Source organism: Heloderma suspectum, chromosome 1, assembly GCF_057233095.1.
Source record: "Heloderma suspectum isolate Gila_16-S chromosome 1, 16-S_ref, whole genome shotgun sequence".
Lineage (NCBI taxonomy): Eukaryota > Metazoa > Chordata > Lepidosauria > Squamata > Helodermatidae > Heloderma > Heloderma suspectum.
In genome coordinates, this window is record NC_139458.1 from 381,504,484 (window position 1) to 381,530,289 (window position 25,806).

The following is a 25,806-nucleotide window of genomic DNA, read 5'->3' on the forward strand; positions in this document are numbered from 1 at the left end:
AGCAGCCATGATGGCTTCTTTCCCCACTGTGATTGTCTGAACCCACTCACTGTTTTCTCAGTTGTGGTGCTCTGACTTTGCAGTGCTTAGTCCTGAGAAGCTTGCCTAGGGGCCTAATGTCTGTTTGGTATCGGGTGGATTTATTCAGACCTTTTAAATTTGTGCGTTTATGCATTGTTTTAACCTGGTTTTTTTCATTGCTCTGCTGGTTTCAGGTTTTATAGTGGTTTGGTGTGTTATGTTATTGTTAGCTACTCTGAAGCGATTTTGCCTGAAGAGCGAGTGAGAAGTTTTCTAAATAATAAATAGAGCAAGAAATTTCCAAGGGGAAGACATGTACTGACAAACGGATGGAAAGCCATATGATTTCTTCAGTGGTGTGCTGAATCCTTCAGCTGTGGAAGATGAGAAGTGTGTGGATGTTCTCCTGTGTTCACAAAACAGTGCATTTAAAAACCGACATAGTGGACCACAAGCTGTCTTTAAAAACTTAAGAAAACGTAAAATATTTTCTGCCTCAGGTTAATGAGTTGAAGACAGTACTTGGAGTTATTTCACCTAAAGGTCGGGATGTGGTTAAGGGGGTAGAGCTACGCAAGAAGTGCAGACTGTGTGTGAACAAACAAGGATGTGTTTGCTATCTGAACAAGAGATGACAGAGGTCCTAGGCCAACTGCTATTCCTAAAACAATTTCAGGATGTGCTTAATACTACAGAAAGGGTAGCTTGTTGCCTATTGCTTCCCCCCTCCCCCCAAATGTTTTGCATGCATAGAAGATGTTCTGCTCTGCAAACTTCAGTTGCCCCATACCTTTATTTTACATTTTTTTAAAATTTATTTATTACATTTATATCCCGCCTTTTTTCCTCCTTAAGGAACCCAAGGCGGCTTACACAATCCTCCTCTGTTTTATCCTCACAACAACAACCCTGTGAGGTGGGTTGGGCTGAGAGTCTGTGACTGGCCCAAAGTCACCCAGTGAGCTTCCATGTCTGAGTGGGGACTAGAACCCGGATCTCCCAACTCCTAGTCCAACACTCTAGCCACTACACCACACTGGCTATCTGTTAATGTTATTAATTTATGCTGGGAAAGACTGAAGGCAAATGGAGAAGGGGACGGCAGAGGATGAGATGGCTAGATAGCATCACCGATGCAATGAATATGGACTTGAACACGCTCCGGGAGAGAGCGCAGGACAGGAAGGCCTGGCGTGCTATGGTCCATGGGGTCACGAAGAGTCGGACGTGACTGAACAACTGAACAATACTGTCCTTCATAAAATCTTTATTCAGGGCACTTCAGAGTACAATATAAAAAAACTATGAACAACAATCACAATAAAAATACACAATACAGTTCAAAATCAGTACAATACTAAAGAGGAAAATTTCTAATAAAAATATGACATCTTAAAATGCTTGAGAGAATAAAAACCTCATGCCTAAAAATAGTAAAATGAGTACAGGTGACCTACTTTGGCAAGGGTGTTTCACAGCTGGGATGCTACAGATGAAAAAACTCAACCCTCTCCTTATTGCCACCTGCCTTGTTTCTAATGGTGGGGGCACTGTAAGGGGGGTGTTAGTGAAAGATCTTAACGTTTGAGCAAGTTGATACAGGGCCAGGCAGTCCTTAAGGTATCTGGGTCCCCAGTTGTGAAGGACTTCAAAGGTCACAATTAGCACCTTGTATTGGGCTCAGTAGCAGAGTGGTAGCCAAGGAAGATATCTCAGAACTCCTGAGATATGTTTCCAATGAGCCATTCTAGTTAAAGCCCTCATAACTGCTTAATTTTGAACCAGTTGCAACTTCCAAACGATCTTCAAGGACAGCCCCATGCACAACACACTACAGTAGTGTAACCAAGTTGTTACCAGAGCATAGATTATTATTGGTTAAGACGCTGAACTGCAGACCGGAAGGTCGGCAGGACAGCAGTTCGAGACCCGAGTGCTGCGTGACGGAGTGAGCTCCTGTCTTCAGTCCCAGCTTCTGCCAACCTAGCAGTTCGAAAGCAAGAAACTGCAAGTAGATAAATAGGTACCGCTTCTGCGGGAAAGGTAACAGCATTCCGTGCACCTCGGTGTTCAGTCATGCCGGCCACATGACCACAGAAGCATCTTCAGACAGCGCTGGCTCTTCGGCTTAGAAACGGGGATGAGCACTGCACCCTAGAGTCGGACACGACTGGTTGGGGACACCTTTACCTTTACCACCTTTTTATCTTTTATTAAATAAAGTGACCACATCTGCCTAAGCACTCAAGGTACAGTTGTGTTTTTCCCATTTGCTAAGGCTAGCCTCCATCTCTCTGTTTCATGTCACCGATCTGCAATGTGAGAAAAATGTTACAACTCTAGCTTATGAGAAATTGTTGAAAGATTGACAGCCTAGCCATGTTGTCTTGGAAGTTAAGTCCCATTGATTTCAGTGCAACTTACATCTATGATGCTTTGGATTGCACCTCTACTGAAATCATGTATGTGAAGCAAAGGCAAAGTACCTTTGCCCCTGGCAAAGGCAAAGTACAGGCTGAAGGGGCAGGATTGCAGCTTGAGATTGATAAGCATATTGTCAAGGAACACCTAATTACTTTGAGTTCAAATCTCCAGGGCCAGATGTACTACATCCTAGAGTAATAAAGGAACTGGCAGAAGAGCTCTCAGAAACACTGTTACCTTTGAGAAATCATGGAGAATGGGTGAAGTGCCAGATGACTGGAGAAGGGCTAATGTTGTCCCTATCTGCAAAAAGGAGGAACCTGGGAACTATAGACCAGTCAGTCTGACATCAATCCCTGGGAAAATTCTGGAGCAGATGATAAAGCAATCCATCTGTAACCACTTGGAAAACAATGCAGTGATTACTCAAAGCCAATGTGGATTTGTCAAGAACAAATCCCACCAGACAAATCTGATCTCATTTTTTGATCAGGTCACCTCCCTTGTTGGCTGTGGGAATGCTGTGGACATATTATACCTCAACTTCAGCAAAGCTTTCAACAAAGTGCCCCATGATATCCCGATGAGCAAAGTAGCTCAAAGTGGGCTAGATGAAACAATGATCCGGTGGATCCACAGTTGGCTACAGAATCGGACTCAAAGAGTGCTTATCAATGGGATCTTCTCAAACTGGGGAGAGGTAATGAGTGGGGTACTGCAGGGCTCAGTCTTGGGTCCAGTGCTCTTCAACATTTTTATTAATGACTTGGAGGAGGTGCAGGGAATGCTGATCAAATCTCCAGATGACACAAAATTGGATGGGATAGCTAATACCTTGGAAGACAGAAACAAAATTCAAAGTGATCTTGATAGACTGGAGCACTGGGCAGAAAACAACAGAATGATATTTAATAGGGATAAATGCCAACTTCTGCACCTAGGAAAAAGAAACACAGTTACAAGATGGGGGATACATGGCTCAACAATACGACAACCAAGAAGGATCTTGAAATTGTTGTAGATCACAAGCTGAATATGAGCCAACAATGTGATGTGGTTGCAAAAAAGGCAAATGCTATTTTGGGCTGCATTAATAGAAGGATAGCTTCCAAATCATGTGAAGTACTAGTTCCTCTCTACTCAGCCCTGGTTAGGCCTCATCTTGAGTACTGTGTCCAGTTCTGGGCACTGCATTTTAAGAAGGGTGCAGACAAATTGGGGAGGGTTCAGAGGAGGGCAAGGAGGATGATAAGGGGACTGGAAACAAAGCCCTATGAGGAGAGACTGAAATAACTCGGCATGTTTAGTCTTGACAAGAGAAGACTGAGGGGAGATATGATAGTGCTGTTTAAGTACTTGAAAGGTTGTCACAGAGAGGAAGGCCAGGATCTCTTCTCAGTTATCCCAGAATGCAGGACACGGAATAATGGGCTCAAGTTACAGGAAGCCTGATTCTGGCTGAACATCAGGAAAAAATTCTTGACTATCAGAGCAATACAACAATGGAACCAATTACCTAGGGAGGCAGTGGGCTCTCCCACACTGGAGGCATTCAAGATGAGGCTGGACAGCCACCTGTCAGGGATGCTCTGACTTGGATTTCTGCACTGAGCAGGGGGTTGGACTCAATGGTCTTATAGGCCCCTTCCAATCCTACTATTCTCTGATTCTAAGCACTTTCAAGACAATTCTATGCAAATCCACCCAGAAGCAAGCCCTACTGAGTTCAATGGAATTCACTCCCAGGGAAGTGTGCATGTGTATAGGATTATAGCCTTAGAATATTAAAACTATGCATTATTATTATTACTACAGTATCCCTTTTAAAAATAGGTTGATATGAAAGGGTGTTCACTGTGCAGTACTGGCTCCTGGTTTTGGAGGGCCCTTGGACAAGACACCCTCAATGGGCCCCTCCCTCGGTGAGCCTACCTGTTCACCACCATTAGCACCAGCTAATGTGATTGCTCCTCATCTTCTTTCTCATCATTGCTACCACTTGCTTGCTTGATGGGCAGGGAACCAGTGAGCATCTAGGTTTTTCATGTCAGGGAGCCCCTTCTGTGGTGTGGGCCCTTGGCAGTTGCCTGACCATGCCTACCCTTGAAGTTGGCCCTGACACTGGAATATTTTGGGATTTCCCCCTACTTCGGCAACAGCGGGGCGGGGAGTTAACTTCTGGGGAGTTTTGAAGGAGTATTAATGTTTCCTGATTCAGGGATAGGGAATGTGTGACACGCCAGATGTTGTTGGACTGCAGTCCCCATCATCCCTCACCATTGGCTAGGGCTGATGAGAGTTGCAGTCCGACCACAGCCGGAGGGTCGCACACTTACCCCTCCCTGCCCTAAGCGGTCGGCCTCTTCCCCGGTTAAGTTCAGCTCAGTCCAGCTTCTACCCGCCTGCCACCAAGGGGCGCAGCGGCTCATACAGCCCGCGCCGCTCTAGGACTTCACTCGCTTTTTCTCGGCCCCCCGCCTCACAGCCCTTTGCGTCATTAGTTTGCGCCTCGCTCAGAGGAAGGGCCCGCCCCAGAGCGGAGCTGCCGGGAAACGAAACTGAACTGTGGCGGAGTGGAGTTGGGAGGATTCGGTCTGCCTTCCTCTCTCGAGCCCAGGCACGTTTCTGGACGGCTTGAGGCCCTGCTGTTGCCTCCTCCCTGTTCCGGCCTGAGGCAAAGCCCCCTTCCCCCCTGTCCCTCGTGAGTGTAGCAGGCAAGGGCCCCCGGGAGGAGCGGGGAAAGCGAGCGAGCCGTGGGGGCCTCCGCCTCCGTCCCCCTCTTCCCGTCACGGTCCTTCCCCTCCTGCTTGTGGCTTCTCTCCGCCTGTTCGTGTCTCACAAGAGCATCCCACACTGGTCGCCGGCTCCTTCCTTCGCCCCGGTTCCTTCACCCCCGTTACGTCTCCTAGCCTGGCTGCGTGGCCTTTTCTCATCGCACCCGCCCTCAGGTCATAGCTAGTCTGCCCCTCTCTCATGTCCTCCCTGACATCCCCTCTCCTTCCTCTTCCATCTCCGCTATTTCGATGTGCCCGCCGTTACTCTGCTTATAACTGTCCCGTTCCCCAAGGTTGGAACGCTAAGCATGCTTCCCACGAAATAAGTTCTGTTGAACTCAGTAGGATTTACTTCTGGGTAAGCATGCTCAGGGGGTTGCCCCTTCTGCATTTAGTCACGCCTTTTTTGCCACCTAGTTTTCCCCCCAGTTCCTTTCTGTCTCTCCCCCCACCCCCATTTTTCCCTGTCCTGTGTGTCAAGTAAAGTGCTTTTTGTTGTTCTGGATCCGTCTTCTGTAAGGGTATTGCTTCCTCCCCCCCCCCAATAATGTTTGGTAAAAAAATAAGTATTTCCTACACCAGCTGGCATCTGGATTAAAATCTCATTCTCCTAATTTTGAGCATTTGGAGGTATGTGTTACCTCCAGTATCAGGAGGTGGTATGCTTATGTACACCAGTTGCTGGGGAGCACAAGTGGGAGGGTGCTATTGCACTCATATCTTACTTGTGGGTTTTCTGTGGACAGCTGGTTGGCCACATTGTGAACAGAATCCTGTTCACCCTTGGACTGATCCAGCATGGCTCTTCTTATGTTCCCTCAAAGTACCTGTTTTTCAGAAATGGGTTATGTTAAAATTAATCCAATAGAGGAAATCAAGAAGAAACTAGATTATACTTTTACTCACTTTTTGTAGAGAGGTTAATTATGGCATTGAGGACTGTACATCTTCAGAATAAAGTTTGAGACTATCCCAGGATATTGCAAGATCTAGCAATTTGTAGTAATCTTCTATACAGTTCGAATCTGTTTCAAAGCTAATAAGACTCATTGATTTCCTCTGTTATTTATTTCATTACTTTGGGCTGGAATCATAAACGCACTTATATGGGAGTAAGTTCCATTGAACTGAATGGGACTTAAGTAGACATGTATAGGATTGTGCTGTAAAAATACCACAGAAGAACTGAACTTGGAGTCTTCTGGTTGATATTTTTAACTAGCTGCTATTTGTCTGGCTAATGCCAGGGGTACCAAAAGGGATGGTTTTAACCTAGAAAATCATACAGTTCCCCTATAATGTTTTGCTTTCAGTTCTCCATTTTTAAAAAGTTTTATTCCGGTTCAAATAAACATGAATGGTTTCACATTGATTAATAACAATATCCCACAGTGCATTTCCTGTTGCTCCTCACTTGTGCCAAGGAAATGTATATAGCATTGTAAATATTGTATTTTCCTAGTTTTAATAATCTCCAAGACTGATAAATTTAGGGGCATGTTGTACAGCTCTTGCTTAACTATAATTATCCAGCTGCATCAATGATCCCGTGGTATGTTTCATGCCAAAAATGCTGTTTTGGACAGCTTTATTAACAGCTTTATTAAAATATAGAAGAATTCCAATAATTAGCATTAAAAAGAGTTCAGGCTTATGAATGTTCCGACTTTTCCAGCACAAAAGTTCCTACCAAACTGGTCATATGTTTAGGGTTCCCTTTGTTTTTACTATTCTGTGATACTATACACATGCAACCCAATCGTAACCATGTTTACTCATAAGTTAGTTCCACAGAGTTCAGTGAGATGTGCAGCACAGTCCTATGCATGTTTATTTAGCAGTATTTCCCACTGTGTTAATGGGGCTTACACACCAGTAAGCATGTGTAGGATTGTAGTCTTAGGCTGCAGTTGTATGCCAGTTACCCGGAAGTAAGCTTGACTTCGGTGAAACTTACTTCTGAGTAAACATGCATAGAATCACACTGTTATTCCCTTATAAGTGTGTTTAGAACTGCAGCCTGGGCCACAGGAAAATTCCACTGAAATCTGTGGTATGTCCTTCAGTCTGTGGCTAATGTGTTAGAATGAAAACACGCTATGAAAAAGCCCCTTCAGACTTTGCCATCTCAAATAGAGGCTCATTCAGTGTACTTCTCTTTTAAATAAATAACAGGGAGGGAATTATGTGCTTTCCTGGTTTATTTTCTTCCTCTTTTAAATGCATAGGTTTGCAAATGCACAGAAGAAACTCTTTATAGTGGAAAGTATCTATAAAAGGGCTGAAAATTTGGATATTCCACTGCTTTAAAATTATGTGGTGTGTATGGATTCATTGGAAACTCGTTTTCTATTTTGCTTTGCAGTAAACATGAAGCGAAGAGCAGAACCTGAGTATAGCAGCCCTCAGAAGAGGCAGAAGAAAAGGATAGAAGAGTTGGGTCTGACCCTCAGCTCCACATCAGATGATGAAACTCAACTTAGTAGTAATCATGCAACTCAAGGTAATGGTAGATGTAACATTATATTGGCAATATGTAAGTGGCAATATTGGCATTTGCTGGCTGGGCCAAGGAGGTGATTGATGCCTTCTTGCGAGAGGGAGTGGTCCGGGACAACCTGAAAGAAGCAATGGTGAGACCATTCCTGAAGAATTTCCCCCTGGACCTGGGAAGATCCTAACAACTTTAGGCCTGTGGCTAATGTTCCTTTCCTGTGCAAGGTCCTTGAGTGAATGGTTGCAAACCAGCTCAAGACGTTCTTCAACAAGACTGATTATCTGGATTCACTTCAGTCAGGGTTCAGCCTTAGTCACCCTTTATGATCTATGTAGGGAGAGAGACAGGAGAGTGTGACCCTGTTGATTCTTGATCTCTTGGCAGCTTTCATTACAATTGACCATGGAATCCTTTTAGAGCTACTGTCTGAGCTGGGAGTAGGGGTTACTACATTGCAGTGGTTTTGCTCCTACTTGGATGGCTGGTTCCAGAAGGTGGTGCTTGGGGGATATTGCCTCAGCATGGGGTTCCACAGGAGTCGGTTTTGTTCTTCTTGCAATGTAATATCTACTGAGTAAGATATCTGGAGTTTTGAAGTGTGTTGACATCAGTATGCTGATGACACGCAGCTCTGTTTCTCCTTTCCATGTTCATCAGGTGAGGTTGTGGATGTACTAGATTGGCTCCTGACTGCAGCAATGGAATGGATGAGGGCCGATAAACAAGCTCAATTCAGAGAAACCTCAGATGCTGTTAGTGGGTGGTTCTTCTGATCAAATGGAGGTTGTTCAGCCTGTTCTGGATGGGGTTGCACTCCCCCTGCAGGAGCAGGTTCATTTCTTGGGGGTTCTCTTAGACTCGTCATTGTCACTTGAGGTTCAGATGGCCTCAGTGACAAGGAGTGCCTTCTTTCAGCTTTGGCTGGTGGCCCAGCTACACCCCTATCTGGACAGAGATAATCTGGTTTCACTAGTCTATGCTCTGGTAGCCTCCAAGTTAGATTACTGCAATGTACACTATGTGGGGCTGCCCTTGGAGATGGTTCAGAAACTGTAACTTGTGCAAAATGCAGGAGCCAGATTGATACTGGAGACCAGAAAATCTGCGCATGTAGCTCTGATTCTGGCCCGCTTGCACTGCCAGTAGGTTTCCGAGCCCATTTCAAGATGATGTTTTTGATCTATAAAGCCTTGTGCAGTTTGGGACGGGAATACCTGATGGAGTACCTCTTCCAATACGCACCTACTCGTACATTACGATCAACATCTGAGGTCCTTCTCCAAATGCCTTCTCTGAGGGAGGCTCAGAGGATGGCATCAAGACAGAGGACCTTCTCTGTGGTACCCCCTCCTCTGATTTTGGAATGCTATCCCTGTTGTCAACATTGTCACATTTTCCATGCCAGGTTAAGACTCTCCTGTACTCCCAGGCATATGGAGGCATATGATGGGGCTTTTGATGTCTGCTGATTTTTCAGATTGCACTGTTAACTGTTTTCAGCTGTTTTAAATTGTTTGTTGTTGTTGTTCAGTCGTTAAGTTGTGTCCGACTCTTCGTGACCCCATAGACCATAGCACACCAGGCCTTCCTGTCCTCCGCTCTCTCCCGGAGTGTGCTCAAGTTCATATTCATTGCATAGGTGATGCTATCTAGCCATCTCATCCTCTGCCGTCCCCTTCTCCTTTTGCCTTCAATCTTTCCCAGCATTAGGGTCTTTTCCAGGGAGTTTTCTCTTCGCATTAGGTGGCCAAAATATTTGAGCTTGAGCTTCAGTATCTGTCCTTCCAATGAGCAGTCAGGGTTGATTTCCTTTAGGATTGACTGGTTAGACCTCCTTGCAGTCCAGGGGACTCGTAAGTGTCTTCTCCAGCACCACAGTTCGAAAGCATCAATTCTTCGGTGCTCAGCCTTCCTTATAGTCCAGCTCTCACAGCCATACATTACTACTGGGAAAACCATAGCTTTGTATGCGGACATTTGTCATCAAGGTGATGTCTCTGCTTCTTACTATGCTGTCTAGGTTGGCCATAGCTTTCCTCCCAAGGAGCAAGTGTCCTTTAATTTCATGATTACAGTCACCGCCTGTGGTGATCTTGGAGCCCAAGAAAATAAAATCTGTCACTGCTTCCATTTCTTCCCCTTCTATATGCCATGAAGTGATGGGGCCAGATACCATGATCTTATTTTGTTAATGTTGAGTTTCAAACCAGCTTTTGCACTCTCCACTTTCACCCTCAACAAGAGGCTCTTTAGATCCTCTTCGCTTTCTGCCATGAGGGTGGTATCATCTGCGTATCTGAGGTTGTTGATAATTCTCTTGGCAATCTTAATTCCGACCTGTGATTCATCCAACTCTGCGTTTCTCATGATGTACTCTGCATATAAGTTAAATAAGCAGGACGACAATATGCAGCCTTGTCGTACTCCTTTCCCAATTTTGAACCAATCGGTTGTTCCATGTCCGGTTCTTACTGTTGCTTCTTGACCCTCGTACAGGTTTCTCAAGAGACAGGTAAGGTGGTCTGGTATTCCCATCTCTTTAAGAATTTGCCAGAGTTCGTTGTGATCCACACAATCAAAGGCTTTAGCGTAGTCAATGAAGCAGAAATAGACGTTTTTCTGGAATTCTCTTGCTTTCTCCATGATGCAGCGAATGTTGGCGATTTGATCTCTAGTTCCTCTGCCTCTTCGGAACCCCGCTTGTACTTCCGGTAGTTCTCGGTTCGCATACTGCTGAAGCCTAGCTTGTAGGATTTTGAGCATCACCTCGCTGGCATGTGAAATGAGCGCGATTGTACGGTAGTTTGAACACTCTTTGGCGTTGCCCTTCTTTGGAATTGAAATGTAAACTGACCTTTTCCAGTCTTGTGGCCACTGTTGAGTGTTCCACATTTGTTGGCATGTTGAGTGCAGCACTTTAACAGCATCATCTTTTAGGATTTTAAATAGCTCAGCTGGAATACTGTCATCTCCGCTAGCTTTGTTGTTAGTAATGCTTCCTAAGGCCCACTTGACTTCACTCTCGAGGATGTCCGGCTCAAGTTCAGTGACCGCACTATCATGGCTATCAGGGACATTCAGATCTTTCCTGTATAGTTCTTCTGTGTATTCTTTCCACCTCTTCTTAATCTCATCTGCTTCTGTCTCTGCCTTCTTTGTCCTTTATCATGCCCGTCTCTGCACAAAATGTTCCCTTGATATCTCTGATTTTCTTGAAAAGATCTCTAGTCTTTCCCATTCTATTGTTTTCCTCGATTTCTTTGCATTGTTCGTTTAAGAAGGCCTTCTTGTCTCTCCTTGCTATTCTCTGGAACTCTGCATTCAGTTGGATATATCTTTCCCTTTGTCCCTTGCTTTTCACTTCCCTTCTTTCCTCAGCTACTTGTAAAGCCTCCTCAGACAGCCACTTGGCTTTCTTGCATTTCTTTTTCTTTGGGATGGATTGAGTTGCTGCCTCCTGAACAATGTTACGGACCTCCGTCCATAGTTCCTCAGGCACTCTGTCTATCAGGTCTAATCCCTTAAATCTATTCGTCACCTCCACTGTATATTCATGAGGGATATGATTTAGGTCATACCTGAATGGTTTAGTGGTTTTCCCTATGTTTTTCAATTTAAGCTGAAATTTTGCAAGAAGCAGCTCATGATCTGAGCCACAGTCAGCTCCAGGTCTTGTTTTTAGTGACTGTATAGAGCTTCTCCATCTTTGGCTGCAAAGGACATAATCAATCTGATTTCGATATTGACCATCTGGTGATGTCCATGTGTAGAGTCGCCTCTTGTGCTGTTGGAAAAGAGTGTTTGCTATGATCAGCGTATTCTCTTGGCAAAACTCTATTAGCCTTTGTCCTGCTTCACTTTGTACACCAAGGCCATGCTTGCCTGTTATCCCGGTGATTTCTTGACTTCCTACTTTAGCATTCCAATCCCCTATGATGAAGAGGACATCTTTTTTTGGTGTTAGTTCTAGAAGGTGTTGTAGGTCTTCATAGAACCGATCAACCTCAGCTTCTTCAGCCTCAGTGTTTGGGGCATAGACTTGAATTACTGTGATGTTGAATGGTTTGCCTTGGATTCGTACTGAGATCATTCTGTAGTTTTTGAGATTGTACCCCAGTACTGCTTTTCCCACCCTTTTATTGACTTTGAGTGCTACTCCATATCTTCTAAGGGATTCTTGCCCACAGTAGTAGATATGATGGTCACCTGAATTAAATTTGCCCATGCTTGTCCATTTTAGTTCGCTGATTCCCAAGATGTCGATGTTCAATCTTGCCATCTCAAGTTTGACCACCTCCAGCTTACCTTGATTCATTGATCTGACATTCCAGGTTCCTAAACAATATTGTTCTTTACAGCATCGGACTTTCTTTTCACCACCAGACACATCCACAGCTGAGTGTCCTTTCAGCTTTGGCCGAGCTGCTTCACTCTTTCTGGCACTACTTGGAAATACCCTCTGCTCTTCCCCAGGAGTATATTGGACACCTTCCGACCTGAGGGGCTCATCTTCTGGCGTCTGGAGTGGGTTGTCATTTCCTTCTCCAGCGGACCACATTTTGTCAGAACTCTCTGCCATGACCTGTCCATCTTGGGTGGCCCTGCATGGCATAGCTTATGGCTTCACTGAGTTACGCAAGCCCCTTCGCCACAACAAGGCAGTGATCCATGAAGGGGTTTAAATTGTTTAATTGTTTTTATACTTTAAATATTTTATATTACCTTGTATTTTGGGTTTTAATTTTTGTGAACCACTCAGATAGCTTTGGGTTTTGGGTGATATAGAAATGAAATGAATGAATGAATGAAAGAATTAGAGAAATGTTCTTTGCAGCCTCCTGTGATGGAGAGCTACCACTATTTTTATCCTTAAGAAGGGGATGGATTTGCTATTTAGAGTTGCAATTCTCACTGAGCTGGTAAGCCTGAGTTTGGATTATACCACTTCAGACTGCAGGTGGGCCCCCCCACTTACAGTGTGAAGTGTTTCAGCCCAGGCATGTGTTTACCACTCCATTGAGAGTTAGGTCTAAATTTGCACATGTGGAAGGAAACTCCATTGATAAACATTCCACGGGGTAACTTGTCTTGAAATTGCTGGTGTGCCTCAGTGTTATTGCTCATTGTATAAGATATGTTTAGTCATTTTTTATTTAAATAAGAAAGCAATATAATGAATATTAATTGGTATCACCCCTCCCTTAATTGCTGCCATTGGTGACAAAGGGCTAGGTTTTGGTGGCTCTATCTCCAACTGCCAGTTATGTCAGACTCAGAACTGGCCCCAGTGCTAGTCTGCTAGATATCCAGGCCCCATTTTCAGCACACTCCTTAACACTTGATTCTCATTATGATGCAGGGGCATCAGTTTAAACAAAATACTTTTACTGTGGAAACCCCAGACGAAGTGTACAATAGTCTTCTAGATGGAGGCGAAAGATAGAGTTGGGTATTATCAGCATATTGGTGACACTGCACTGCAAATCCCCAGATGGTTTCTCCTGGAAGTTTTATGTAGGTGTTAAAAAGCATGGGTGACAAAATGGAGCCCTGTGGGATACCCCAGGCCAGTGGCAAAGATGTCAAGTAAGTCCTCCAGCACCACCTTTTGAAATCGCCCCTCCAGGAAGGGCCAGTACCTATGTAAAACTGTACCCCTAAATCCCATCCTAGCCAGGTGGTTCAGAAGGATTCAATGGCTAATGGTATCAGAAGCCACTGTGAGATCTAGTTAAACCAATTAGGCAGGGGTGGACAACTTGTACCCCTCCATGTTTTGGCCTACAACTCCCATCATGCCTCACCACTGGCTATTCGGGCCAGAGCTAGTATGTTGTAGGCCAAACATTAGCTCTCTATCTAATTTCTAGCTTAGGTCATCCACCAGAGTGACCAAGGCTGTCTCTGTTCTGCAACTGGACCTAAAGCTGAATTGCAATGGATCTAGGTATTTTGCATTATCCAGAATATTTTGGAGTTGAGTTGCTGCCATGTGTTCAAGCATCATGCCCAAGAATGGAATATTAGAGGCTGACAAATTACACAGTACAAAAGAGTTGAAAAGGAGCTTCTTTAACAGAGATCCCACAAGTGCCTCCATTAGGGTCACTAGGACTACACCATCCCTAAAGGAAGTGTTTGCTACTCTATGTACCCACCTTAATGCAGAAATAGTGATCAACTTAAGAAAGAGAGCATATATTTGTTTTCAGTTATTGTGTCCTGTACATAGGGTTTTCGTATCAGGGAGCAGGGGAGAGGTCTTGCTTCCAGCAGTGACTAAAAACGATTAAATCGTCTGAACAACGTGTTCACTTAGGATCCTTAAGGACCAGTATCCCAGGAAAAACTGACACCTTGTAGATCAGGGTAGCTCCATCTTGTTCCCTTTACTCTTTGTATTACGGAGGTGACATATACAGAGTTATGCTTTGTCAACTCTTGATCTTGATGCCTGTTCCTGTCTAAATTTGGTTGGACTGTATATGCAACCGATTGGACATAAAATGGAGTAATAGATTAACTGGTGTTATTGAAAACTGCCTTGCTATTTTCCAGAACACAGTCCTAAAAACCATTATGAGTACTATGTGAAGTCAGAGGCACCTGGGTTATACAGGGAATAGATTAAACAGAAGCTCTCTCGACTCATGCCCTTCATGGCTTCTTTGAGCTAGCCGTGGGGGACTGACCAGATGAATCAGGAGAGTGGTGAATGCATCACTGCATGATGTGGTCCCTATTGCCTTGAAGGAGGCAGTGGTGAAACTACTCCTGAAAAAACCTTCCCTTGACCCAGAGATACATACTAACTATCACCCAGTCACAAATACCCTTTTCCTGGGTAAGGTACTCAAGAGATTGGTGGTGTTTCAGCTGCAGGTGCTCTTGGATGAAACTGATTATCTGGATCCATTCCAGTCTGGGTTCAGGCCTGTTTTGGGGACAGAATTGGCCTTGGTCACCCTGATATATGACCTTCAGGAGAGGGACAGGGGGACTGCAATTCCGCTCCTGCTTCTTGATCTCTCGGCATTGTCCACAGTATCGTCTTTGACTGTCTCCAGGAGTGTGGAGTGAGAGGCACTGTCTTACATTGGTTTGGCTCTTATTTGTAGGATTGGTTCCAGAGAATAACTTTGGGCGACTGTGCTGTGGCACCTTGGCAGTTGAACTGTGGGGTGTCACAGAGCACAAGTTTGTCCCAAATGTTATTTAATATCTATATGAAGCCATTGGGAGCAGTCATTAGGAGATCTGGGGCAAGGTGTCACCGGTATGTTGATACCAAGCTCTGTTTCTCTGTGACATCTGAATCAGGAGAGGCTGTGCACATTATGAAGTGGTGCTTGGATGAAGTTATGGCTTGGATGAGGGCTAGTAAACTGAAGCTGAGTCCTGATAAGACAGAGAACCTATGGTGTGTGGTTCCCAGGTACAGGAATTGGGCTGTTTGCCTGTTCTGGATGGGGTTGCACTTCCTTGGAAGGAACAAGTACATAGTTTGGGGGTTCTCCTGGATCACTCTTTGTCACTGGAGGCCCAGTGGGCTGAAGCACCCATTACTAACTTTGGCTGGTGTGCTAATTACGCTTGTTCCTAGATAGGGATAGCCTAGCCATAGTGATTCATGTGCTGGTAACCTCATGATTACACTACTGTAATGTGCTTAAGCACAATTGCGCTCATTTCACATGCCAGCAAGGTGATGCTCAAAATCCTACAAGCTAGGCTTCAGCAGTATGCGAACCGAGAACTACCGGAAGTACAAGCTGGGTTTCGAAGAGGCAGAGGAACTAGAGATCAAATCGCCAACATTCGCTGGATCATGGAGAAAGCAAGAGAATTCCAGAAAAAGTCTATTTCTGCTTCATCGACTACGCTAAAGCCTTTGATTGTGTGGATCACAACAAACTGTGGCAAATTCTGAAAGTGATGGGAGTACCAGACCACCTTACCTGTCTCCTGAGAAACCTGTACGAGGGTCAAGAAGCAACAGTCAGAACCAGACATGGAACAAGCGAGTGGTTCAAAATTGGGAAAGGAGTACGACAAGGCTGCATATTGTCACCCTGCTTATTTAACTTATATGCAGAGTACATCATGAGAAATGCTGGGTTGGATGAATCAGAGGTCGGAATTAAGATTGCTGGGAGAATTATCAACAACCTCCGATATGCAGATGATACCACCCTCATGGCAGAAAGTGAAGAGGATCTAAGGAGCCTCTTGTTGAGGGTGAAAGAGGAGAGTGCAAAAGCTGGTTTGAAACTCAACATTAACAAAACTAAGATCATGGCATCTGGCCCCATCACTTCCTGGCATATAGAAGGGGAAGAAATGGAAGCAGTGACAGATTTTACTTTCTTGGGCTCCAAGATCACCGCAGACGGTGACTGTAGCCATGAAATTAAAAGACGCTTGCTCCTTGGGAGGAAAGCTATGGCACACCTAGACAGCATAGTAAGAAGCAGAGACATCACCTTGCCGACAAAGGTCCGTCTAATCAAAGCTATGGTTTTCCCAGTAGTAATGTATGGCTGTGAGAGCTGGACTGTAAGGAAGGCTAAGTGCCGAAGAATTGATGCTTTTGAACTGTGGTGCTGGAGAAGACTCTTACAAGTCCCCTGGATTGCAAGGAGGTCAAATCAGTCAATCCTAAAGGAAATCAACCCTGAGTGCTCATTGGAAGGACAGATACTGAAGCTCAAATATTTTGGCCACCTAATGCGAAGAGAAAACTCTCTGGAAAAGACCCTGATGCTGGGAAAGACTGAAGGCAAAAGGAGAAGGGGACGGCAGAGGATGAGATGGCTAGATAGCATCACTGATGCAATGAATATGAACTTGAGCACACTCCGGGAGAGAGTGCAGGACAGGAAGGCCTGGCGTGCTATGGTCCATGGGGTCACGAAGAGTCGGACACGACTGAACAACAATGTGCTTAAGGTGGGGCTGCCCTTATACCTGTTTCAGAAGCTGCAGCTAATGCAGAATGCAGTAGCTAAGGTGCTCAGTGGGACACCCAGCTATGTTCACGTAACACCTGTGTTAAAAGAACACCACTGGTTGCCTATTAGGTACCCAGCCATGTTCAAGATTATGTTCCTGATATACAAAGCCCTAAAGCACTTTGGATCAGGATACCTGGCAGACTGTCTCCCCCTATATATACCCAGCTGATTGTTAAGATCTTTAGAGGAGGTCTTGCTGGTCATTCTGCAACCAATGGAATGTTGCCATGTAGTCTCTTGAAGGCAGGTCTTCTCAGTGGTCATTTCCACCCTCTAGAAAAACATCCCTGCTGTAGTGCAGGAGGCAGAAAGTGTGATATGTTTCCAACACCTGAAAATGCATATGTTCACCCAGGCCTTCTCTGGCTTGTAAATAATTGCAATTGGTCATATGAGGCTCCATCTTACAACTCATTGTATTGTTCTGTATTATTATTGTAGTTTTTAAATTGTTTTTTAGGGTGTATTTTAAATAAATTTGTTTTGTTGTTGCAGTTGAAACTGTTTTCAATAGTGTTTTAATATTGTATTTAAATGTGATTTTTAATATTGGTGTAGCAGCCATATCGGGGGTCAGACTAAGTAGCCTCATGCAGTCTCATGCTTCATGTTCTTGCTGAGCTCTTTCTCCCTTGAATATATTGTTGTAAGCTGACGAGACACAGGAATTCCTTATCTTGTCAAAGGTCATACAATTGTATATCTTGTTCTCTGCTGTTCTCTTCTGTTCTCTCCTTATCATGGCTACCCTATAACCCAGTTCTTGTATTATAAACAATGGTGCTAAGAGAAGAAATGTTAAGGACTGCAACCCCACGCGGGAGGGGGAGGAGGAGCCATTTCATATGTGTCACAATGTCTATAAAAACAATGTGCTAATGTATTTCGGGGCTACTGGCTCTTTGGAAATGATTCCAGCCTTAAGCCCGCGCGTTAAATAAAGAATCTCTTTTTCCTTCACTCCGTGGTCTCTCTGACTCTGGGTTCTGCAACATAAATGGTGCTGTGACTCGGATGTGGCAGGCTCTGAGCCAGACAGGTGGCATTTGCCTGCTCTTGATCGCCGCACCGGGAAGACGAGCTCGGCGCATGCCTCCCTTTCTTGGTGCCTCCGACCTTTTTGTCGAGTGAATGGGAGAAAGCCTGCACCGGGATCGTCCAAACGGCAGCGAGCAGCAAGAGAACCTTGGGAAGCGGAGGAAGGAACTTGAGCCCTGCCTGTATCGCAGCTGCAATTGAGTTGAAACCCACATTGGAAGCCTTCAGGAGAAAGGCAAGTATATGGGAAAAAGAGGGCCCCGCCTTTAGGGAGAAAGGCCACTGGGCAGAAAAAAAGAGGGCCCCGCCTTATGAAGAAGGTCAGTGTTGGTGGTATATGTATACAAAAAGAACCTACTCCTTGCGGGTAGAAGGGGGGCCTGATCACACCCTTGAGTGGGCGCCAGTACCGAGCACGCCAGTACTCAGTAGGAAGCTGGGGAAGCCGCTTTCCGCTCTGGTAAAATGTGGGAAAAGTGGGTGGCAGGGACATAGGGATGTAGTGGAGAGATTGATGATTGTGTGAGTAGCTACTGCGGTTTCTGACGCATACCGTTGACCGTCCGGGTGCCCAGGCCAGTAGCAAAGTGCGTGGTGTATAAAATCCTCTTGTGTCGGCCAGTGAGACCCCTTACTCACTGACCAATTCCCATTCCCTAATTGTGTCTGTCTTCAATTTAGGAGGGAGGCTATGGGTGGTGGGGGAAGCAAACCTTGCACCCCCTTGAGATGTATGTCAAACAAAGAAGGAAAAAGGTTTTTTAAAAAAGATTCAGAATAGAGAGAGAAAACAGCAAAAAGCTCAAGGTCGAGCTGAGAGAAAAAAGAACAAGATCTGAGGCTGTTAATTAGAAAAATGTTGCAGGACAGTCTGGCTTTTAACAAAGCGTGGGAGCGTGAGAGTGTAAGGCCGAAGAAGTAGCTGTTAGCCTAGCGCGCCGAGAGAGGGGGGGCAGGAAAATTGCCCACAACGTTCTGAGTTGTGCAACATCATCAGCTCGCCTAATTGAGATGAAATCCCTAAAAAATGGAAACTGAAAATGAAGACCCAGAAGATGAAGGCAAAATAGAAAATAAAGGTGAAGAATCAGCCCCCAGAGCACAGGCTAGACCCCTCTTCGAGTGAAAAGTGTGCCATAAGACTGTCCCAAAGCAGAATGAAGCGGAAAGACCATGTTGAAGATCTCTGTCAAGGTAACCGTGTTTAGCTTTGAACTGTGTTAGAATTGCATAGAGCCTGTAGCTACTGACCATCAGCTATATGATTTCTGAAGAGCATTAAGCTTTTGCCATGGGATTCCCTGTAATGAAGAAATCTCACTGATTTAAGTGTCCAGTGTTACACTGCCTAAGTGTGTGTGCTGAAGAGACCGAGAAACCAGACAGCATGTTCCTGGCCAAGCCAAAATCACGCCACTACCATGCTCCTGGAAGCTGCAATAAACTGTGTAAGCTGGGAGACCCAACCTGATTGAGAAGAAAAGAAGATATTGGAGCAACTGTCTTAAAAAACAATGAGATCTGTGTAGCTGGCTGGCTGACGCTGTCAGTGATGTTACAACTTTAAGACTGTTTTCCTGTTTGAGACCCCAGCGAAGAAAGCTGACCCGAGTTATTTGTTGCCCGTGCCAAAGCAAGAATTTGGCTGCCCTGTACCTCATCATGTCCTGTTTTAAGCTTGGGATTTACAAATACAAACAAACTAAGAAGCTTGCCTTTGAAGTCCTGCAAGTCACCCCACCGCCTCCCCGAAGATTAATGGCTGCCTGAAAAATGCAAGTATAAAGCGATGCCCATCACCCCCCAGCGTCCTGAATTTCAGCACTCAGTGTTTCAGTGCTTTCGCGTACCAGGTTAGAAAAGAAAAAAAAAAAAAGTAAGTTTTTAAAATGTCTGTGAGAACCTGACAGAAGTTGAATAAAATTTACAGAAGAGTTGCCCAGGTTAAAGCGTCACGGCTAAAGAGCTGAGCTATGCCGCTCTGTTTAGACAGAGGCCTTGCTAAAAAGTTAAAGGCCCTTGTCTGTCAGAAAGGGTGTAGGGCCACACTTTCCCTTTTTAAACTGATGCAAAAGTGGAGAGCCTTTGCTGGAAACATTGCATCTTCATTGCCCAGAGCCTTCTCTGTTTGCCTCCATCATTGTCTGGGCTTTTTAGAGACACTCTGCACATGAACTAAAATTTTAAATTGTCAAAGACTTGCCATGGACAGTGCTGTGAAGCTTTGGATAAACTTGAACTCTCATCGCTGTAGACCATGTGTCTGTGTTTGTAGTCAGCTCAGTGTACAGCAGGCTGAGTTTGATCTATAACTTTTAATTTCCTTCTGCCAGAACTCATGCAGCATAGAGTTCATGCAGTATACCCCCCTCCCTCAACCCAGAGGCCCAAGAAGACGTGGACGAAAGAAAAAAGAAGAAGACCCGGCAGAGGCAGAAGATTCTTAAAAAAGAACCAGTGTGGACAAGATGGACATTAGTGGCATGAATGCCCAAATAAAATAAATCAAATACACAAAGGAGAAAACCAAAGGGGCCAGAATGGGCGAAGAGGGAGACAGCTTGAGAGGGGCCGTGACATTGACTTCATAATTGACACTGGAGCAGCATCAAAAGCAAGCAAACTAAACAAGAAGTCCAAACACTAAGCAAAGTTCCTCAAGCCCAGCTTTGCTTTGTCTTAGAAAATAAGCCATTCCCATCACAGAAGTTCATCCTTTCCAACCAAGAGTTAAAGTACGAGTTAAAGAGAGAAAAATAACCCTTTGACTCCCAGATGGAGAGGACTGAAAACTGTCATACTTTCCACCCCCGCAGCTATGAAAGCAGCTAGAATTAAACCCTGGATACATTAGACACGAGTCAAGAGAGCGAGAGGGGGAGAGTAGACTGTAAACAGAAATCCTAAAAATCCTTTAAAAATCATTCTAAAAAAGCAGTAAGAAGACTCAGGCTAGACCTTACTGTGGACACACTGGAAGACTGTCCCCCTGCATACGGTCAGACCTGCAACTAGAGAATTGAAGAAGGGGACTAGACCCTACTGCAGCTTGCCAGGTGAATAGCTGCCCAGCGTACGGTCAGATCCCAAAAAAGATCAAAAATGCGTGTTGTAGTGTTAGTAGTGTTGCATTGTGTTTCCTTAATAAGGTGCAAAAAGGGGGGTCTGCCCCTAGAAAGAGAAGTTTGTCCCAGCGATTTGCTGATAATTACTGGCTTCACCTGGCTAATATCACGAAAGTAAAACATTTTTGTTTGCCAAGAGATATACCTGCAAACAGGCTTATTAGCTTGCCTAATACCTGTCTGTAGACATCCTGAAAAAATTCAAAAAGATACCATGTTAAGAGTTTATGGTGTAAGTTTAACTTATTCCCAAAATGCTAATTGGGGCGTGGTTGCAAAAATCCTACCCCCTACAGAGTTCACTCTACGCACCCCCATAATTGCTGAAACAAATGCTACGTGTGCACGAATGCTTAATTGTCAAAATTTTTTCCAGAAAATATAAAGCTATCCCTGGCCCCCTTCCACTGTAATAAAATTCAAAACATATCTTTTAATGATGCCCACATACTTTTGCCTCATGAATTGTTGTTCAGTCGTTCAGTCGTGTCCGACTCTTCGTGACCCCATGGACCATAGCACACCAGGCCTTCCTGTCCTGCGCTCTCTCCCGGAGCGTGCTCAAGTTCATATTCATTGCATCCGTGATGCTATCTAGCCATCTCATCCTCTGCCGTCCCCTTCTCCTTTGGCCTTCAGTCTTTCCCAGCATCAGGGCCTTTTCCAGAGAGTTTTCTCTTCGCATTAGGTGGCCAAAATATTGGAGCTTCAGCTTCATTATCTGTCCTTCCAATGAGCAGTCAGGGTTGATTTCCTTTAGGATGGACTGATTTGACCTCCTTGCAGTCCAGGGGACTCGTAAGAGTCTTCTCCAGCACCACAGTTCGAAAGCATCAATTCTTCGGCGCTCAGCCTTCCTTATAGTCCAGCTCTCACAGCCATACATTACTACTGGGAAAACGATAGCTTTGATTAGACGGACCTTTGTCGGCAAGGTGATGTCTCTGCTTCTTACTATGCTGTCTAGGTGTGCCATAGCTTTCCTCCCAAGGAGCAAGCGTCTTTTAATTTCATGGCTACAGTCACCGTCTGCGGTGATCTTGGAGCCCAAGAAAGTAAAATCTGTCACTGCTTCCATTTCTTCCCCTTCTATATGCCAGGAAGTGATGGGGCCAGATGCCATGATCTTAGTTTTGTTAATGTTGAGTTTCAAACCAGCTTTTGCACTCTCCTCTTTCACCCTCAACAAGAGGCTCCTTAGATCCTCTTCACTTTCTGCCATGAGGGTGGTATCATCTGCATATCGGAGGTTGTTGATAATTCTCCCAGCAATCTTAATTCCGACCTCTGATTCATCCAACCCAGCATTTCTCATGATGTACTCTGCATATAAGTTAAATAAGCAGGGTGACAATATGCAGCCTTGTCGTACTCCTTTCCCAATTTTGAACCAATCGGTTGTTCCATGTCTGGTTCTTACTGTTGCTTCTTGACCCTCGTACAGGTTTCTCAGGAGACAGGTCAGGTGGTCTGGTACTCCCATCACTTTCAGAATTTGCCACAGTTTGTTGTGATCCACACAATCAAAGGCTTTAGCGTAGTCGATGAAGCAGAAATAGACGTTTTTCTGGAATTCTCTTGCTTTCTCCATGATGCAGCGAATGTTGGCAATTTGATCTCTAGTTCCTCTGCCTCTTCGAAACCCAGCTTGTACTTCCGGTAGTTCTCGGTTCGCATACTGCTGAAGCCTAGCTTGTAGGATTTTGAGCATCACCTTGCTGGCATGTGAAATGAGCGCAATTGTGCGGTAGTTTGAACACTCTTTGGCGTTGCCCTTCTTTGGAATTGGAATGTAAACTGACCTTTTCCAGTCTTGTGGCCACTGTTGAGTGTTCCAGATTTGTTGGCATATTGAATGCAGCACTTTAACAGCATCATCTTTTAGGATTTTAAATAGCTCGGCTGGAATACTGTCATCTCCGCTAGCTTTGTTGTTACTAATGCTTCCTAAGGCCCACTTGACTTCACTCTCGAGGATGTCCGGCTCAAGTTCAGTGACCGCACTATCATGGCTATCAGGGACATTCAGATCTTTCCTGTATAGTTCTTCTGTGTATTCTTGCCACCTCTTCTTAATCTCATCTGCTTCTGTTAGGTCCCTGCCTTCTTTGTCCTTTGTCATGCCCGTCTTTGCACAAAACGTTCCCTTGAGATCTCCAATTTTCTTGAAGAGATCTCTAGTCTTTCCCATTCTGTTGTTTTCCTCGATTTCTTTGCATTGTTCATTTAAGAAGGCCTTCTTGTCTCTCCTTGCTATTCTCTGGAACTCTGCATTCAGTTGGGTATATCTTCCCCTTTCTCCCTTGCTTTTCGCTTCCCTTCTTTCGTGAGCTACTTGTAAAGCCTCATCAGACAGCCACTTGGCTTTCTTGCATTTCTTTTTCTTTGGGATGGATTTCGTTGCTGCCTCCTGAACAATGTTACGGACCTCCGTCCATAGTTCCTCAGGCACTCTGTCTATCAGGTCTAATCCCTGAAATCTATTCCTCACCTCCACTGTATATTCATCAGGGATATGATTTAGACATATAGTTCCCGCACTTGGTCATTCATTCCTTCCAACTTGTCTAATAACCACCCGTGTTGCCTCAGCCGCCAATTGAACTGGTGCCAATTCTTCCCCTGTGGCCCAAGAAAATCCGTCGACGGCAGCCTCGAGCACTCCAACTAACTAAAAATGGTAATAGTCATGTGCAGTTATATTCTGACTCAGAAAAATTGGCCTTAACAATGTCACTAGTTGGGGTTCCAGGTTTAGCCTTGGCTAATGGTCTAAAGATCAACTGGTTAGCTTGCAGCTTAGCCAAAAGCATAAATGCCACCTCACAAGCACTGTCATTATTAAATAAAGAGTTGCGTGATCTAAGAGGTGCAGTTCTAGAAAATAGAGCTGGTATAGATTACCTCTTCCTTCATCATTTAAGTTGTGAGACACACCAAAAGCTCTGTTGTTTTAACTTAACTGATAATGGCAATGCTGTAGATAAACAGATCAACAAGCTGCACAATATAGTAGCTAACAAAACAATAAGACAAAACCATTAGCTAAATTAGTTAACCCCTTGGCTTCCAGATCTTAGCTGGTTTAAAGCATTGTTCATCCTAATTCTACCAGTGTTGTTCATAGAGATACTGTTATGTCTCTGCGTTCCTTGTCTTATGCGCTGTTTAACCAATCTGTTTTATGTCTCAACTAGTAAAACTGCTGCCCTCTACGCTCTAATAGCCCAACAAGAGGCTAAGTAATATGTATGTCACAAAAAGCTTTGTATAGTTATCAGAAATGCTATAATTGTAATGAAATTATGCATTTAAGGGGGGAATGTAGCAGCCATATCGGGGGTCAGACTAAGTAGCCTCATGCAGTCTCATGCTTCATGTTCTTGCTGAGCTCTTTCTCCCTTGAATATATTGTTGTAAGCTGACGAGACACAGGAATTCCTTATCTTGTCAAAGGTCATACAATTGTATATCTTGTTCTCTGCTGTTCTCTTCTGTTCTCTCCTTATCATGGCTACCCTATAACCCAGTTCTTGTATTATAAACAATAGTGCTAGGAGAAGAAATGTTAAGGACTGCAACCCCACGCGGGAGGGGGAGGAGGAGCCGTTTCATATGTGTCACAGTGTCTATAAAAACAATGTGCTAATGTATTTCGGGGCTTCTGGCTCTTTGGAAATGATTCCAGCCTTAAGCCCACGCGTTAAATAAAGAATCTCTTTTTCCTTCACTCCGTGGTCTCTCTGACTCTGGGTTCTGCAACATTGGCATGTGAACCACTTTGAGATTTTTAATATTAAGCAGCATATAAATATTAGAAACAAACCAGAAAGCAATGAAATCTTCATTTTTATTGCATTCTAAAATTATTTTGCGGATCCAATACAGGGAGGTCTTGTACAGAGAAGTATATACATGATGTAAGTAATCTGTGAACTGCAGATTAAATTGTTGTTAACTGCACAAATCAGAGAGAGGACCTGGTCTGGAACTAGAACAGTATACTTTTCAGCTTGTTTCTCTGAGGATGTTGGCAAGCTACTTGGAAGAGACCAAACTACCTGCTCTTGGCCTTTGGGGTGCCTCAAAGCTCCACTTGTCCCTCGTGCTTTTTTACATCTACATGAAACTGCTAGTTACAGTCATCTAGAGGTTTGGGCTGAGCTGTCATTGGTATGTGAATGACAGACGGCTCTACCTCTCTTTTCCATCTTCTAATCCCAAGGAAGTGGTGGAAACCCTGGACAAATGACTGGGAGAGGTTTTGGGATGGATGAGGGCAAACAGGCTAAAACTTAATGCAGACAAAATATGCACGCTCTGGGTTGGAAAATCAGTTGATCTGAGTGGTGCTGACCTTGGCAGGGTTGCACCCCCTAAAGGGCAACTAAGGCTCCTGGACTCGGCACTCTTTATGGAGGCACAGGTGTCATCACTGGTCAGAAGTCCTTTTTACACAGCTTTGGCTAGTTCACTAACTGCGGCCTTATCTAGAGAAGGCAGATCTCACCTTGGTGACATATGCGTCGGTTAGATCCAGGCTGGATTACTGTAATACACTCTACACGGGGCTGCCCTTAAACTACAGTTCAGAAGCTTCAATTGGTGCAGAATGCATCAGCAACAATGCTTAGCAGGAGCTAGGCATTTGGATCAGATTATCCCTATTCTGCACCAGTTACATTGGCTACCTAATTGTTTCGGAGCGCAATTATAGGTACTAACGTTAACCTTTACAGCCATAAACAGTTTGGGACCAGGCTATCTGAAGGACCGCATACACCCATATTTGCCTGTGCTATGGTCCATGGGGTCACGAAGAGTCGGACACGACTGAACGACTAAACAACAACAACAACAACAAAAGATCAGAAGTTGAGGCCCTGCTCTCTGGTCCAACAGTGAGAAAAGTT

General features: G+C 44.6%; 1 protein-coding gene across 14 annotated transcripts in view; it reads left to right on the forward strand.

Annotated features, from left to right (window-relative positions):
- Positions 1 to 4,973: 4,973 nt before the first annotated feature.
- The window catches only part of CMTR1 (cap methyltransferase 1), a 68,884-nt gene continuing 48,051 nt past the window's right edge, over positions 4,974 to 25,806 (forward strand). For 7 of the 14 annotated variants that reach the window (XR_014786873.1, XR_014786872.1, XR_014786874.1 and 4 more), the window contains exons 1-2: positions 4,974 to 5,393; positions 7,585 to 7,722. Coding sequence is in view for 10 of the 14 variants with exons in the window: in XM_084828502.1 (XP_084684628.1) it covers positions 7,590 to 7,722 (133 nt within the window). In the remaining 4 variants the exon portion in view is untranslated. The other 7 variants (XM_084828504.1, XM_084828509.1, XM_084828512.1 and 4 more) reach the window with 4 other exon arrangements.